The following is a 14659-nucleotide window of genomic DNA, read 5'->3' as shown; positions in this document are numbered from 1 at the left end:
TGCCATCTGACGTCGAGGATGAAAGCTCCGAGAGTATATTTTTAACAATTTAAGCAGGAAAAAAGTTTCAGCAATTGAATCTATCGAGGTTTATGAATCAGTCCTTGCTCCAAAATAAACTGCTCCTCTACTAGGTACTTATACACTTAAGAATATTTTAAAAAACTTTTCCACGCATTTCCGCTCTTTTTTACCAAAAGTTAACAGTGCGCGTCATTTTCTGTTACGATTATATATATTTACTTTACACACCTGTAAGTCAGCATCTGTGAAGGCCATTTGGCTTCTATTATACTTCTATGAGAGGCAACGGCGTTTTCTTTTGCTGCTTGGTCGTCGTAGTCGTTACCACTGAAATCGAAAGCACTGCATAAATAGCTTAGCAGGGACATTTTTCTTGTCCCACATAGATGGTTTACAGAGAGCCAGTAGTGAAACTCCTGTGTCAAAATATCGTGAGCGTTGCAAAAGTCAACTGCAAGTTTGATTGCTTCCGCATCCTTGCTTATTGCAGCACAGTAGCCCAGTTTTAAGGGGTTTCTATGTCCGTCCTTCAAAGCAGCGTCAGCCAGATATTTGACACCCTTCGTCCAGTCGTCTTGGAAAAATACAAAAATCCTGATATGAAATCCAAACAGATATCCAAGGTAATAGTGTTGAAATTTTTGCCTGTTTTTTTTTTCATGTGGAGGGGCTAAATGCGCCTAATTTTACTGCGACTTGTTCCCAAAACATATGGTAAAAACAGACCAAGAGGACTCACGGTCAAGTAAGAGCCCATTTTTTACAATCCACGGTCAAGTACAATCCACGGTCAGTTATCAGAAATTTTCACTTGAACTTCAGGGTTTGGCATTGATTTGCACAGTCTTGCTATTTGTTAATCAAAATCATTGAAAAACGCAAGAAACTTAAAGCGAACAGTCGGCTGACCCCAAGAAGAAAAAAGACAAAAATTTGAATTGAAACTTGAAATGAAACAAAACCTTTTGCGCGTTCTCTTTCTGGCCAAAAATTTTCGTTTAAAAAGAATTCTAAAAATTGACATTGATAAACGAAATAGATTGTTATGAACCTTGAGGTTGTTGTGAAGTTATAAGTTATAAGTTATGAAGATTGAGCTTAAATCTATTAAAAACTCTTCCGATCGACTTTATTGAATTAATAACTCTCCTAATTTTTGTTATCAAAATTTACAATTATTTTTTTTTAAATTCTTTGACGGATTATCGATCATGGATGTGTAACAACAATTTGTTTTGGTGGGAACGGCTGTCAGCTCCACTCCTGCTCGAGGATCCGTGAGTAAAACAAGTGACACTAAGGTGAGCAAGTTACAAAACGAACTTGATGAACTCAAAACGATTTCGTGTGCTCAACAATTACGTATTCAAGAGTTCGAGAAAAAACCAAAAAAAAAACTGAGGGACTTGCTCAGGAAAGATATTTGAGATAGCATTTTAAAATTGAATCCTCCCTACGATGCGCGCAATGTGAGAGACGTAACAATGGAAACACTGAATTTTTCAAGAGTTCTTGGGAAAAAAATCAAGTATAAAGGTGTGAAAGCCTGCTTTGTGCTGTCTGGTGATACAAGTATTTTCTTTCACAGCGTAATATGTAAACTCATTTACTACGAGGACAAATCGCAAGTCTGGAAAAATAGTAGGGCTCTTAGAAAAAAGGTCAACCTAATGAACCAAAAGTTTATTATTTTGAAAGAAATATTACCAAAAGCTGACACCGAGATCAAGGCAACTGCTGTTCGCATGGGGTTGGAAATGGTGACCAACAATAGCATTGTGTCATCTGCAGTTAGAGGTGAAAATGGAACTAAAATGCGCATAAAAGTCAATAGCTTGGCTGATTTCAAAAAAAATGGAGCCAATTGCGATCGAAGCGAAAGTTTATTGAGGTTAACAACAGCAGCAGTGGTGCAATTGATAGAGTCTCACCAGAGGGGGAAAAACGGTAAAGATCGACGACTGAAAGCATATACCGCTTATGTGGACACCATTTAACAGTACGGGGTTCTTGGCTGATTGCATCAAAAGACAAAACTAAAATAGATAGGATTGTACTTAAAATCAAACGACTTTTGAAAACCATTTGCTTAAGAGAAGAATTGAGAGCATAGAAAACAAAAATATATATACTTCGTAAAGAAATACATGTTCAGAAATTAAGTTACAATATAAGGTGGCAAGAAAAGAGTGCATATCGGCCAGAAGCCAGGAAGCTGTAACTGAGAAAAATTTGAATACAATTTTGAATAAGAGATTTTTATCTGGTCAGATACCTGTGCTTTCAAAGGGTAATCAAAAAAGTTCGATAATTGTTAGAATTAGAAAATTTTCAGATTTGTTCTTAAATATTATCCAGATTATTACTACACAGACGGGGTTTTTGGCTGATTGCATCAACAGACAAAACTAAAATAGATACGATTGAACTTAAAATCAAACGACTTTTGAAAACCATTTGTTTAAGAGAAGAGTTGAGAGCATAGAAGACAAAAAACTATATACCTCGTAAGAAAATTAAATGTCTAGAAAGAAGTTACAATATAAGGTTGTGAGAAAATAGTGCATATCGGCCAGGAAACTGTAACTGAGAAAAACTTGAATACAATTTTGAATAAGAGATTTTTATCTGGGCAGATACCTGTGCTTTCAAAGGGTAATCAAAAAACTTCAATAATTGTTAGAATTAGAAAAATTTTCAGATTTTTTTTTAAATACTAGCCAGATTTTGTAACCTGGGCTCAGTGATGCACAGAATATCAATTACAAATCTTCCATCGTGTGCTTTTAGATAATTTTTTCTAGAAAAAAATCAACTGGGGAAACTCATTTTCGAGTGAAAATAAAATTTAAGAAGAATTTTTTGTCAAGGGTAGATATACTGCTGAAATTTCCCCTTTTATTGGTTAATTTTTTTTTTCACTAAATCATTTTTATTGATTTTTTGATTGAATATGGATTTTACAAACATCAGAAGTCAAAGCAGGATCAGAGGCGCCTGAAAACGGGCTGCAAAGTTCAACGGCGTTCGCGCATAAAATTTCGTTTGGTTAAAAATGTAGGAAAGATTACAGTGAATGGAATCTACATTGCAAACAATTTTATTATTTTTATTACCTTATTGTCCAATTCAATGAAAAGTGAGAGTTCATAAGCGGCAACAATTTGCTACCGGTTTTTTTTGGAAACACGATTTAAAATCTTCATCGCAAAAAATGCTAGAAAATAGTCCCCTCAGACAATTGTTTGATCAGCATTTTGGACACAGGGGCCATTTTGAGCATTCTTTGAGAAATTGGTTCCTGATTACTAATGAGCTTAGCACTAGTTTTTTGGATAGTTTTTGATAATTTTTTTTATGGTTTTGGTTCTCAGAAAAATATTATCCCGCGCTCAGTCGAAATATTGACTAATAAAAAGGAAACTTATTGCTTTGTGCTTTCTATGGCGCGTGGAGTGATTATTACAAAAACTGTTCCACTTTTGTTGAAGATCACATTCCTTTTTTTCACCCGTTTGGTTTTACAAAAAGCGTTCTTTTTTTTCAGTTTTTTTGGGAAAAATTTATAATTTTTAAATAAATGAAACAAACAAGTTTTTTTCTGAAAGAAATGCTTTTGTGAAAGTTTCATCCGGTTTTTTTATCCCTTTTTTTCTCTCATTTTTCTTGTGAAATTTTTTTGTGTTTTCTTGTGAAATTTTCCTTCATTTTATTTAAATTTGAAACTCTTCCCTAATTTCTATAGGGCAGTTGCAAAATTTTAAGTTCGCCTTGATACGAGCAGTTTTGTTTCAAATAATAATTGACTCTCAGGACGAAACTATCGAAGTTGAGCAGTGCCGAAACTATTAAAGGTGATTCTATCGAACTACTTAGAAATGAATTAAGTACTTTCTATTCCGATTTTTGCAAAATTTAGCAAGAAAACTGAGCTCGGTGTGATTTTTTTTTTGCTTCCTAGCTATCAAATTAGAAAAAAATTTCTAATCCTATAAAATAAGTGGATGGTTTAATTCAGAAAACTTATTTAACGATTTTTACTGTAAAGTTGTAGATCTTACTAGTTTGGCCATTTTCGACAATTAAAACTGGATATTTTTCAACCTACTAAAGTGTACGAGGTGAAATTAAATTTTCCTAACAGAAAAGAGACTCGCAGTTTGGTATCAATAAGACGTCCATAGACACGAAATGAATCTTCCCTCCTGCTTTACATCGCATGTGGAGGAAAATTTGAATTTATTTCCAATTCAGTATACTCCAATAATTTTTGTTTGTTTTTTTTTGAAAAAATATGCAGCGAAATATTCAAGGGTGAATTTCTTGAGAAGTGATAGTTAGTTTCTATTTTTCTCACTTTTCTTGTTAGTTTCAATTCATTTCCGATTTGCCGATATACTGCTTTGTTTTCAATGATGATATATAGAAAAAATATTTAGAAGGAGGTCATTGTTGGTCTGAGAGAGCTAATTCGCGCATTAGTTCCTGCGGTAATATATAAATAGTTAATCATACTTACACTTATAGCGGGGATAGGCTTTTGCAAGGCCTGTCTGCAATTTTAAGTCCTGGTATCGCTTTTGATTTCCTCAGTCTAAGAAGGAACTCTGGTTTTGCCGAGTTAGTATGGCAAACCGAATTTTTTCTATCTTCTATTCATTTTGACACCAGTTTTTTTTGTCTATTGGAAGCTTTCATTTTTGTTTTCAAAACATAAAACGTCTTTCGATCAATTTAGAAAAATTAGTTTGTTTTGAAATTTGCTAAATTGGCTGATTCTGCACAATCAATGCGGGATGCAATTCATTATTAAGCTATTTTAATTTTTCCTCACTATTCTTGATTCTTCATTGTTTCTATTTGTTTCTAGATTTTTTGATACATGGTTTTTTGGATAATGCATGCAAAAGGTTTTAAAAGGAGCGTCGAGATTTCTTTCTGTCTCTATTCACAAACTGTTTTTTCATGCAATTTCTCAGTCCGAAACTAAGTCTTTGTTTTTTTATTGATTTTATTTAGTCTCAATAGAGTTTATTTTGCAGAGCTAGTATTCCGATCAAATTTTTTTATATATCGAACTTTCAGTTGATTAAGTTATGAATCATGATTTATTCCAATAATACGTTACAAAGAACTTATCAGATCTCGTTCTTCTTTATTGGTAACGCCATTGAATGCTTGGTTTGTTGGTTGGTTTTTGAGTGAAATTTCAATTAATTTAAGTACTACAGTATTTGATACAGGAGCTATATGTTCTATTTAGTCAAAAGTTCAGATAACATCGTAGCATGCTGTCATATTTTAGATTGCTTTTTTCTTTCCTATCAAAATTTTTGTTCAAGTCTTTCAGGCATTTTAATTGTCCCAACATTTTAGATAGAATCTTTATTATTCTAAAATGACGTTCAAACTGGTGTAAAAAGTTTTAAATTGTCAATCAATTGAAGATTCTCTCAAGAGTCTCTCAAAAATCTTAAACAAAGGCTACGCTGATTGATTTGAGTGTCCAGGAAAAGGACAAACAAGTTTTCTTTCGAGGAGATTTCTTTTTAAATCATTTTTGACATTCAGAAAAAGCTTTTTTTGTGCAACCTAGTTTTTTCACAGTTTTCTGAAATCAGTCAGAAGTTTTTATTTTTTTTTCAAAATATGTAATAATATAGGTTAATATATAAAATTTTATTTGAAAAACAACTGAATCTACCCATTCTATAGCGCTTTAGATCACGTGGGGTGGAAACGGAAAAACAGTTGGTTCAAACGAATTTTTCATGATTTAGAAAGCGTTGGGAGCGGAGTTTTGACAGGAGAGAACGCATTGGGAAAAAGAATTTTCTCCAACTTTTTTATCTGAAATAAAATTTTTTTATTGGAAGTTTCAAGGGTAATCAAAACATTTGAGGCTTGTTACGAGCATGTTTGCATGTTTGTATGATATAATTTGTCATGAATAATTTTGCTGTTTTGGGTAGTTTTTTTTAGCGATTACACAAAAGTTTACATATGCCAAATAGTAATTCTTTTTTGTGCTCAGAATATTAAACCTTATTTAGCTGAAAAACTCTAAAGCTTTCAATTTATTTGTTCCAGGGCTTTTTCCGACTTAACACAAACTTCGAGAGGTTGCAGAAAAGTTTGATGTGTCAATTTATCGAATATGAAATTTTATAGATTTTTTGAGAAGGCTGTTCCTATCAAGTGATGCACTGAATGTTTCGACTGTCTATTGAAATTTTCAAAACTGTTATGTTATATTTGATTTTTTTCAACTTTTCACTGTCACGCAACCTGAATTACAATGCAACAATTTTGAGTCTGATAAATGATTGTTAAGAATGAATTGCTTGCTTCAATTCAGTTTTAAACTAATTGATTTGCTGCTTACGCCCCAAGAGCTTGAAATATATTGCTCTTCAATATTCCCACATAAGCCAAATTGGCAATTTTTTAACCCCATAACTTTACAAAACATCAAAAGCTGAATTTTTTTTTTTAATTTTCAGACTAAGACACCAGCACTTTTCGGATGATATTAAAAAACTCTTTCGAAGTGTGCTATTTAACAAATCTAAAAAATACTGAAAAAAAACAATCGGATTATGTATATTCACCCCATTCACTCTCTATAAAAATTAAAACTAAGAAGACTGCTCGTATCAGGGCGAAGCCCTGAATGTTCCGACTGCCCATTAAGGTTTAGGAGCAGTAATATCATTAAAAAATTGAAACTAATAAAAAAAATGAAATTTTTTTTTCAAAAATTTTGAAATTTTTAAATAAAAATCATCCCCCCACACGCCATATAAAGTACATAAGGATAGATTTCGCTACTTGTAACAAATCAATTATGGCGAAGAAGCTTCATTAAATCAACTTGGAATGATTTCTAAGACGGATTAACTCTCCGCTTACGCGTTAATAGCGCGAAATATATCGCGCGTTAATTGTCCCAAATTGGCCAAAATGGCAATCTTAAAACCCACATAACTTTACGAAAAATAATCACAGGTGAAATATCTTTTCAAATTCGAGCTCAAAACAGCAATACCTTTCGAATGCTATAAAAAATTCCGTCAAAAATGGCTAGTTAAAAAGTCGAAAATTGTCTGAAGAAAAAAAACCCACCCCGAGCACAAATATTCCGTTACTTTCGAATCGAAAGTCGGAACAAAAATGAATGGAATGAAATATAATATTTCTAAAAACGTGACGCAAAAATTGATGTTCGGGATAGTTTTTAGCCGGAACATTTACCACTTCCTATCAAGTCATTTTGGTCTTGAAATTTGCTAGTTTGACTAATTCTGATTATATCAATTGTTGTGTTTTATTTGGTTATACAAAAGCAGCAGTGAATAGATTCAGTTTAAATTGAAAAAAAATAGTCGCAAAAAAGGAATCCCTATGCTTTAAATTGTATTGGAAATATTCATGCTTTAAATCGGAACCGCAGGACATATTGTATATCAGGTCAAAGCCCTTTAACTGATCTCGATTAGTATTTGTTAATTAGTTTTTAAACAGAATTTAAGTTTTGGACTGGCAATATCAAATATGAACTGCTAAAATTTTTGTTAAATTAAAATGACCAATTAGTTTGCCTTAATTTAAAACGGTCATGAGTGCGGAATCATTCGCCACGCGTTACAAGTTCGCGCATCAACACTGCTAATCGATCAAATCTATCCGCATTGAGGCTGGCGGCAAGCACGCTCGCTATTGCAATCCATCATTTCCTGATCGATCTACAAGATTCGCAAGTTGGTTTGAATTTGGAAAAACCATCCCAAGCATATATTTTCCTTAATTTCTTCAAAAGTCACAACAAAAACCAGGCGCGGATCAAGGATTTTCTTGAAGGGTTGCTGGAGTTTTGAAAAAATTTCAGAAGTTTGATCGACCTTTTTTTAGGTCGATCAAATTGAATTTCGAAGTTCTCCCAGAACAGTAAAAAAGGCCATATTTTGAGATTTTTTTCTACACCGCAAGCAATTTTTTGAAAAAACAGGTCGGCAGTTGGTCGAATCCCTGAGAAGGGAACCTTTCACACCCCCACACCCCCAATCAGTCCTGTGTTGGAAAGGACAGAAGCTCAATAAAATTGGGAGACGAAAAGTGCGGAGATGAACTGAAGCAGAGATTACCATTGACTCAGCAACGCTCGATACTTTTTAATTAAAATGTCAATCGCGTAAAATATTTGCGAGAACAAATTTGTATTATACGACATATTTACAATCAACGAAAACTTACCCAGGAACTAGATTTATTTTTTTCTAAAATGACATTGTCATTAAGCATCTCATTTATTCATCCATTGGTTATTTGAGCTTCTCTTAGAAATTGAATTTTTTTTAGCGGATGAAGGATTTTGTTAAAACGTTTTCGAAGATGTAAAGGGATAAGAGGATTTGGAAAAAAGTGATAAACTTTGGACCATGAATTATGCGCTATTTAATTTTCATACCTGTTTTCTTGTTTCCCAGCTTTTTCCACTCTGCTGCATTCAAGCCCTGGAAGAAACCGGTTCGGCTTGCCATCAAAATGAGTCTTAATTTGACGATGTTACTGCTCTTTCGCAAACTAGTTAGAGCGTTTTGGCGATTGTTCGAGTAGCTGAAATGTACGTTCAATTTGCGCTCCCAACTGGGGGGCAGTTTGTCCATTCGCTGGTCAGTCAATTCAACAGGTATCGCCCATCCGTTTGATAGATTCTCAAAAATTGTAGTTGTTGAAGTTTGAGTAAGACATTTTTCGATATAACTAATGGCGCTTTCATTTGCTATAACACCAACTTCGTTGACAGCACGTTGTGCTGAAGAAAAAACCAATTTCTTTGTTAATTCCTTGTCATGACTTTGATTTCCGTCATCTATAATCACAACAGACATTGATTCGCATCCAGAGAAATGGAGACCCGTTGAAAAGTCGCTTTCGGAACTCCTATCAATAAAGAACACTTTTTCAGCATTGTAATCGCTTCTGTTGTTCAATACGTCATCCCATTGTTCGCGTGATGAAGTTTCATTGGGCGAATGGATCACTACTATGAAGCGGTCTCTACTGTATTTGGATTCAAGGAACGAGTCATCCCTGAAAATTGAGTCACTCAAGGGTCTTAGTTTAAACTTGTCCTGATAGGAACAAAACACCCCACAGTTGTGAGGAGTTGTCTGACGGATCCCAATATTGCCGGCAATCAATTCGTTTGAAGGTGTACTGATATGTCGACTGCATCGAAAAATGATCCTTAGGGCTTCTATTTCAAACCCATTTCCTGACTCATTGTCTATTGGCACAGCATCATTGGTACTGTTAGAGTTTTTACGAAAAATAATTGGACGCAAATGCTCCTGCTGTCTATATAACCCTGACAATTGTGATTCTATTGGATACGCAGTGAACTCATTTACAACAAATGCTATCCAACAAACTTTTGGTAGGTTTTTACCCTGGCGTATTAATGGGACGATGTCGTTAAGATTGTAAATTTCGTCAAATAGCCAAACATCAGCAACGTTAGCATCAATTTTGCATCTTAAAATCAGAGGGCATTCAAAATGAGTTTGTTAACTTATCATATCTTCAAATGCCACTCTTTTTTTACATTTAGCCACGCAAACGTCCCAGAATTGCTTGTATTTTTATAACACATTCCTTTTTGGCCCAAACTAAGTTAAAATTCACTTGAAAGCCTTTTTGGTACCATTTCGAAGCTGGAAAAGCGGACAAAATCGAAAAAAAATTGACTTGCTTATGCCTCTTTTTTACAGCTCGCCATTTTTATCTTTTGGGGTTTACCAGATCTTTTTTATTGTTAATCAAATGCAAAATCTGATTTTTGTGATAGTGTAACAGTTTGTGAATGCTTTCTGGATGCCTTTTCTGTTTCAGTTGCCTCTCTTCTGAAAGAATATCCCTCTTTAAGCGAAGAAATACCAATTCAGTTTTTGCGTTCAAAAGCTCGGACCCAAAGCACGTTTTGGTTTCATGAAGATACTTGTAAAAGGGTTCCTTTTCCTCGGGAATAAAATAAAGGATCTTTTTCACACTCTCTTTTCTTGCTTCTATTTCCGCTTTTGCCATCAAAACAGAAGTCTTACCGCAGCCATGTTGTCCAGCCAGAATCACAAACGGTCGATTTTCATCGAGAATTCGTTTCTGCTGTGGGCTGATGAAAAAGTTGAGAGGATTTTTATTCTCCCCAAATCTGTCCCTGTTGGTTAAAAATTTCTTGTTCTGTTTTGCTTCCGACATGTTGAGTTTCAAAACGCTGAGAGAGAAAATTGTCATTGCCCATTTTAAAGGTAGGTTGTATTCTTGTTCAGTGGTTTCATATACAAAATCTTCGATTTTGAATGGTTCTGGCAGCAACTGCAAGCTTTCTCCTATTGAATTTAAATCATATACGGATCCATCGCTCTGCTCACTTTTGAAAAGAAATTTTATTCTAGATCGAGCATTTCCAGTCTGAAGTGAATTTATCACCCTTTCGTCGAGTTTTGATTTTACATCTTCCCAAGTTTTCACCGCTGCGTTACAGCCTACGTTCGGAAGGAAAATGACTACAGATAGATGTTCGTTCAGTATTGTTCTTAAATCATCATTCGTCAAATCCAAAGCTTCGTTAGATTTCGAAATTGCTATTAGCAGAATTTCTAGCATTGGTAGGTGTTTTGTCACCACTTGTGTGATTTTGTTAATTATACTTTGCTCTGGATTGTCTGAGTTTTGAGAATAACTACACTCAAACAGAAACAGTCCTTTGATTCCACAGAATAGCCAGTCGAACTGAAACTCAATGCTTATTGAGTCGCAAAGAGGCTGCAAATGTTGATCGAATATTTCGCTAGAAACATCTTTGACAAAGACTCCATGGGCCCTGTGATCTTTTTCGAATAATCTTAAAAGATTGAAAAACTCGGCAACTTCGCCTTCGAATTTGGAACTAATTGTATCTGGAACTACTTCACTCTTAGTTTTGTTCAGTAGATTGTCTTCAATGCAATCCGGGTGCGGAATAATTTCCAATCTGTCCAAATTTTGAGGAAAATATGAATCGAACATCGCCAAAACTTTTTGAGTGTCTTTAAATGTGCAGTCTCGCTCGTTGAAAGCTGTGAAGGGTAAATTGTTCAACCTGTATTCAGCAGAGTTTTCCCTAAACTCTTTGATAAGGCTGAGCAGTGTTTTACATCTGATGTCACGGGAAGATTCGGCTGGTTTTTCTGATAAACTTTCAATTGACACAAGTTTCTCCGAATTCGACTCTAATACCAAGTTAGGAAAGCGTCCTTCTTTGCTTATTACCAATTTTGAAACTTCTTTGCAAATTTCTTCTGACAGGTTTTGTTTTTTGGCGAGAATACAAAGTCGTATATGGAAATTGCAATCCACTACTTTTCGATTATTTAGCCACTCCAGCTGCTCTAGAATTGGTTTTCCTATGTTTTGGACAGACTTTTCATCAACTGAAGATAAATTTTTGATAATCACTATTCCATTAACGCTGTCAGATGGAACAAATATGCACCCGTGATTGAACATGCGCTTACCACGGAGCAAGATTCCGTGCAGTCCTTTCTTTTTAAACTCCTCAATAACTGCGCGGTACCCAAAACTTTCATCGATGAATGCCGTATCACGTAAAATTGAAGACGGACGAGGCAAAATTTCAATTGGCATTTCGATACTGAAACATGAATGAAGACTTAAAAGAAAACTTACTTGTATCAGTGCAAAAACCTTATTAGGATGGGACTTGTTAACTATCTCATAGAGTAATTCAGATCGAGTACATCGTCTATTTGCCACGCAGCCTATTTTTGGTCAGACATATTCGTGCCATTACTTAGTCCAATATTGATCCTAGTACTACTCTTACTTCCGAGGTTACAAAAGGTCCTAAAGAAACGGGCGAAAACCATTCGTGATTGAGATCATTTTTTTTCTAATCAAAAACAGTGCGATCAGTGCGAAAAGTCAACATTTATTTTTAAAAAAAACAATGTAAAACGTCACTTATGAAATCTGATTGGTAAATAAAAAGGCTTTACAATCATATTCAAAAGTATATAAAGCAAGAAAAACCGTTAAAGAGACTCCGATTGGGTCTCACTTGTCCGGGGTTTACTGAAAGTTTTAACAGTTTATATTGTTTTAATATATTTTGAAGAGATTCTTCCTATATTAAATGTTCAATCGGTGTTTGAATGTGGGTTGCATCCTTTTGTTGTTCGTGTTCTCGGGTTATAATTGCTATGCAGTAGCTGTTGAACAAGAAACACTTCAGTCGGCGTGAGAGGGTCATAACTGCCGGTTTTATACAATTTTTCTCTGAAAGGAAGATCGTAAATTTGGGCGCGGATTTTCCCTTCAAGCGTCCCAAATCAGGCAGACTAAAAAAGGCTGTGTAAGGATACTGGTCAAAATTGCTCTGTTTCAATAGCATTCATGTGTGATTGTCACTTGATGAGTTTTTGCTCAGCACGAACGCCCAAACTGTTTTTGAGGTGGTTTTGTGTTGCTATCATGTTGTTTTTAAAGTCTGGCTTGAAACACTCATTGTAAAACATACAAATTACTGCTTTGCAATTTGTTAGGTTTCATTTTAAACTTAAAGGTCCTTTTGCAGAAGACTATTATCAGTTTGTTAGTTCACAACGGAACCACTCCGAATATAAATTAATATTGGTTGTCAGAGCGTGATTCAGCACGATGGGTTAGGACGGCTTAAGAGCACGCTCAGGACACGCTAACTAATGGCTGCGGCCACTTGTGGGAAGTACACAAATGAAGGGTGGTCTAAGAAATGAGATTATTTTATTGAGACTTAGCCAAAGGATAACGATGAAGTAGTTAAGTCAATGATTTCAACTGATTGTGGTGTTTTTGTACATCTCTTAAATATGTTTCTTTGCAAGTTAGTTTTGATGGTAATTAATTTTCACCTCATTTTTAATTGTTTTTTTTTTCACGAGAGGTAGAAAAGCTTCAAACTGACTCAAACGATTTTTGTTTACTGAGGAATAAACGTAAATTTTAGTGTTTTTTAATTAAAAACCGTGATTACGTGACATTGGAGAATTTAGGGTATTGGGAATAGGTAACCAATGCGAACAATAATATTGGTTGTTTGTTTTTTTTTCATTTCTTTGTAATTGCGGTTTCTGCGAATTGCATAGTATCTATGAAAAGCTATTCAGCCTGCTTATGCATAGTCTGCTTCTTTTATTTCCCCGGATTCCAGGCTGAGTTATGTTGATGATCGAAGCTATTTTATTGCGATTCGTGGCCGTTTTTTTGTGTCTAGAACTTTCACGTGGTACCACATTTGCAGAAGTAATGGGTCAGGATGTGGTTGACCTGGAGCTAGAGGTCAAGTGAGAGCTCGTCCTCACACACCATCATTGCCAAGGCAGGGGATCAATTACACGATCTGACGATCTCGAAGAGAACGCCCTACCAATATGCTAAGTACCTCCATTGTCAGTATAATAGTCGTAAACAAATTTGTTATAAAGATGATTGTGATGATCGTAATAATTGATGACGTCTGTGCTGGGTTTTCGCTGCTAAGTTATACTACATTGAAAATGATAATTCAGAGTAGTCATCATTTGATAATTAAGTTTGTGGGAATCAGGAAGATGGAAGGCAAAACAAAGCATCCTTGTAAAGAAGTAGATCATTCATCTGAGCATTTCGGCTTTTATTTTATTTTTAACGGGTTTAAAGTGTGCTTATGGCAATGTAAAGTCTATGATTGCAGAAGCTGGTTAATTTTGATAATGATATATGATTAGATTCTTTTGTTTTTATTTATTCACATCAGACAAAAAGTTAAAAATTTTTCTCTGCCGACCCTCACTTTTCTTAGTTAGAAAGGGTGTCGGAGGATGCTGAGGATGTGAAGTTTTCGATCTCAATTTTTTTTGGACACTAGTCCTCGGATCGTACGGAGCTTCTGATATCACAAATTAATCGGATGGGAGAGTTTCTGGTGATTGGTGGAAAAGGGTTAAGTTAATAATGTATGCTTCGGTGGAAGTGCTAATATCCGATAGGGGCTTTCAACAAGAGGGGGTTAATAAATTGGAGGGTCATGGAGAGGAATCAGGGTCGAAAGAGGTCGTAATTTGTATAAAAATGGCGAGCTTTTCCAGGGTTTCAGCTGCATTTTGTTTTTTTAGTTGCAATTCAATCTATGGTCTTAGATGCTGCTGGTGATGTTACAATGAGCCCCTTAAAACCTTTGATTGAGGTGGAGAAAAATTAAGAAGTCCTGTGTGATAAAATTGAAACTGCATAAAATTTAGTCTGTAATTTGTACAGTAAACTTAAACATTCAGTTACATGACTTTTTAGGTAGATCAATCTAAATAAAATTGTGAGTATACATCTTGTAGGCAAAACTCCTGTCCATTTACTTAAGAAAATGGGTTCCTTTAAAAAGATCTACAATTATCTAGGTAACACATTTCTGCGAAACCTGTTGTGTTAAGAAAATTTGCTAGTATTTTATCAATTTACTATGCGTGTTAAAAATTCCTGGAAATGTTGAGTGCGTATATGATGCTCGCTAACTGATTAGAAAAAAAAACTCCTATAGGTTGTAAACTAAAGTTCGGATATC

General features: G+C 34.8%; 1 protein-coding gene across 1 annotated transcript; it reads right to left on the bottom strand.

Annotated features, from left to right (window-relative positions):
• Positions 1-252: 252 nt before the first annotated feature.
• On the bottom strand, positions 253-11716 carry LOC134856118 (uncharacterized; the record flags this gene model as incomplete). The annotated part of the gene is given in 3 exon segments (XM_063872485.1): positions 253-598; positions 8492-9561; positions 9905-11716. Coding segments are annotated over 3 exon segments (3221 nt in total), but the record flags the coding sequence as incomplete, so codon positions are not given.
• Positions 11717-14659: the final 2943 nt, after the last annotated feature.

This window comes from Symsagittifera roscoffensis, unplaced genomic scaffold (genome assembly GCF_963678635.1).
Source record: "Symsagittifera roscoffensis unplaced genomic scaffold, txSymRosc1.1 SCAFFOLD_707, whole genome shotgun sequence".
In the NCBI taxonomy this organism is placed as follows: Eukaryota; Metazoa; Xenacoelomorpha; order Acoela; family Convolutidae; genus Symsagittifera; species Symsagittifera roscoffensis.
The sequence above is the reverse complement of the archived record's forward strand: the minus strand, read 5'-3'. Positions and strand labels throughout refer to the sequence as shown.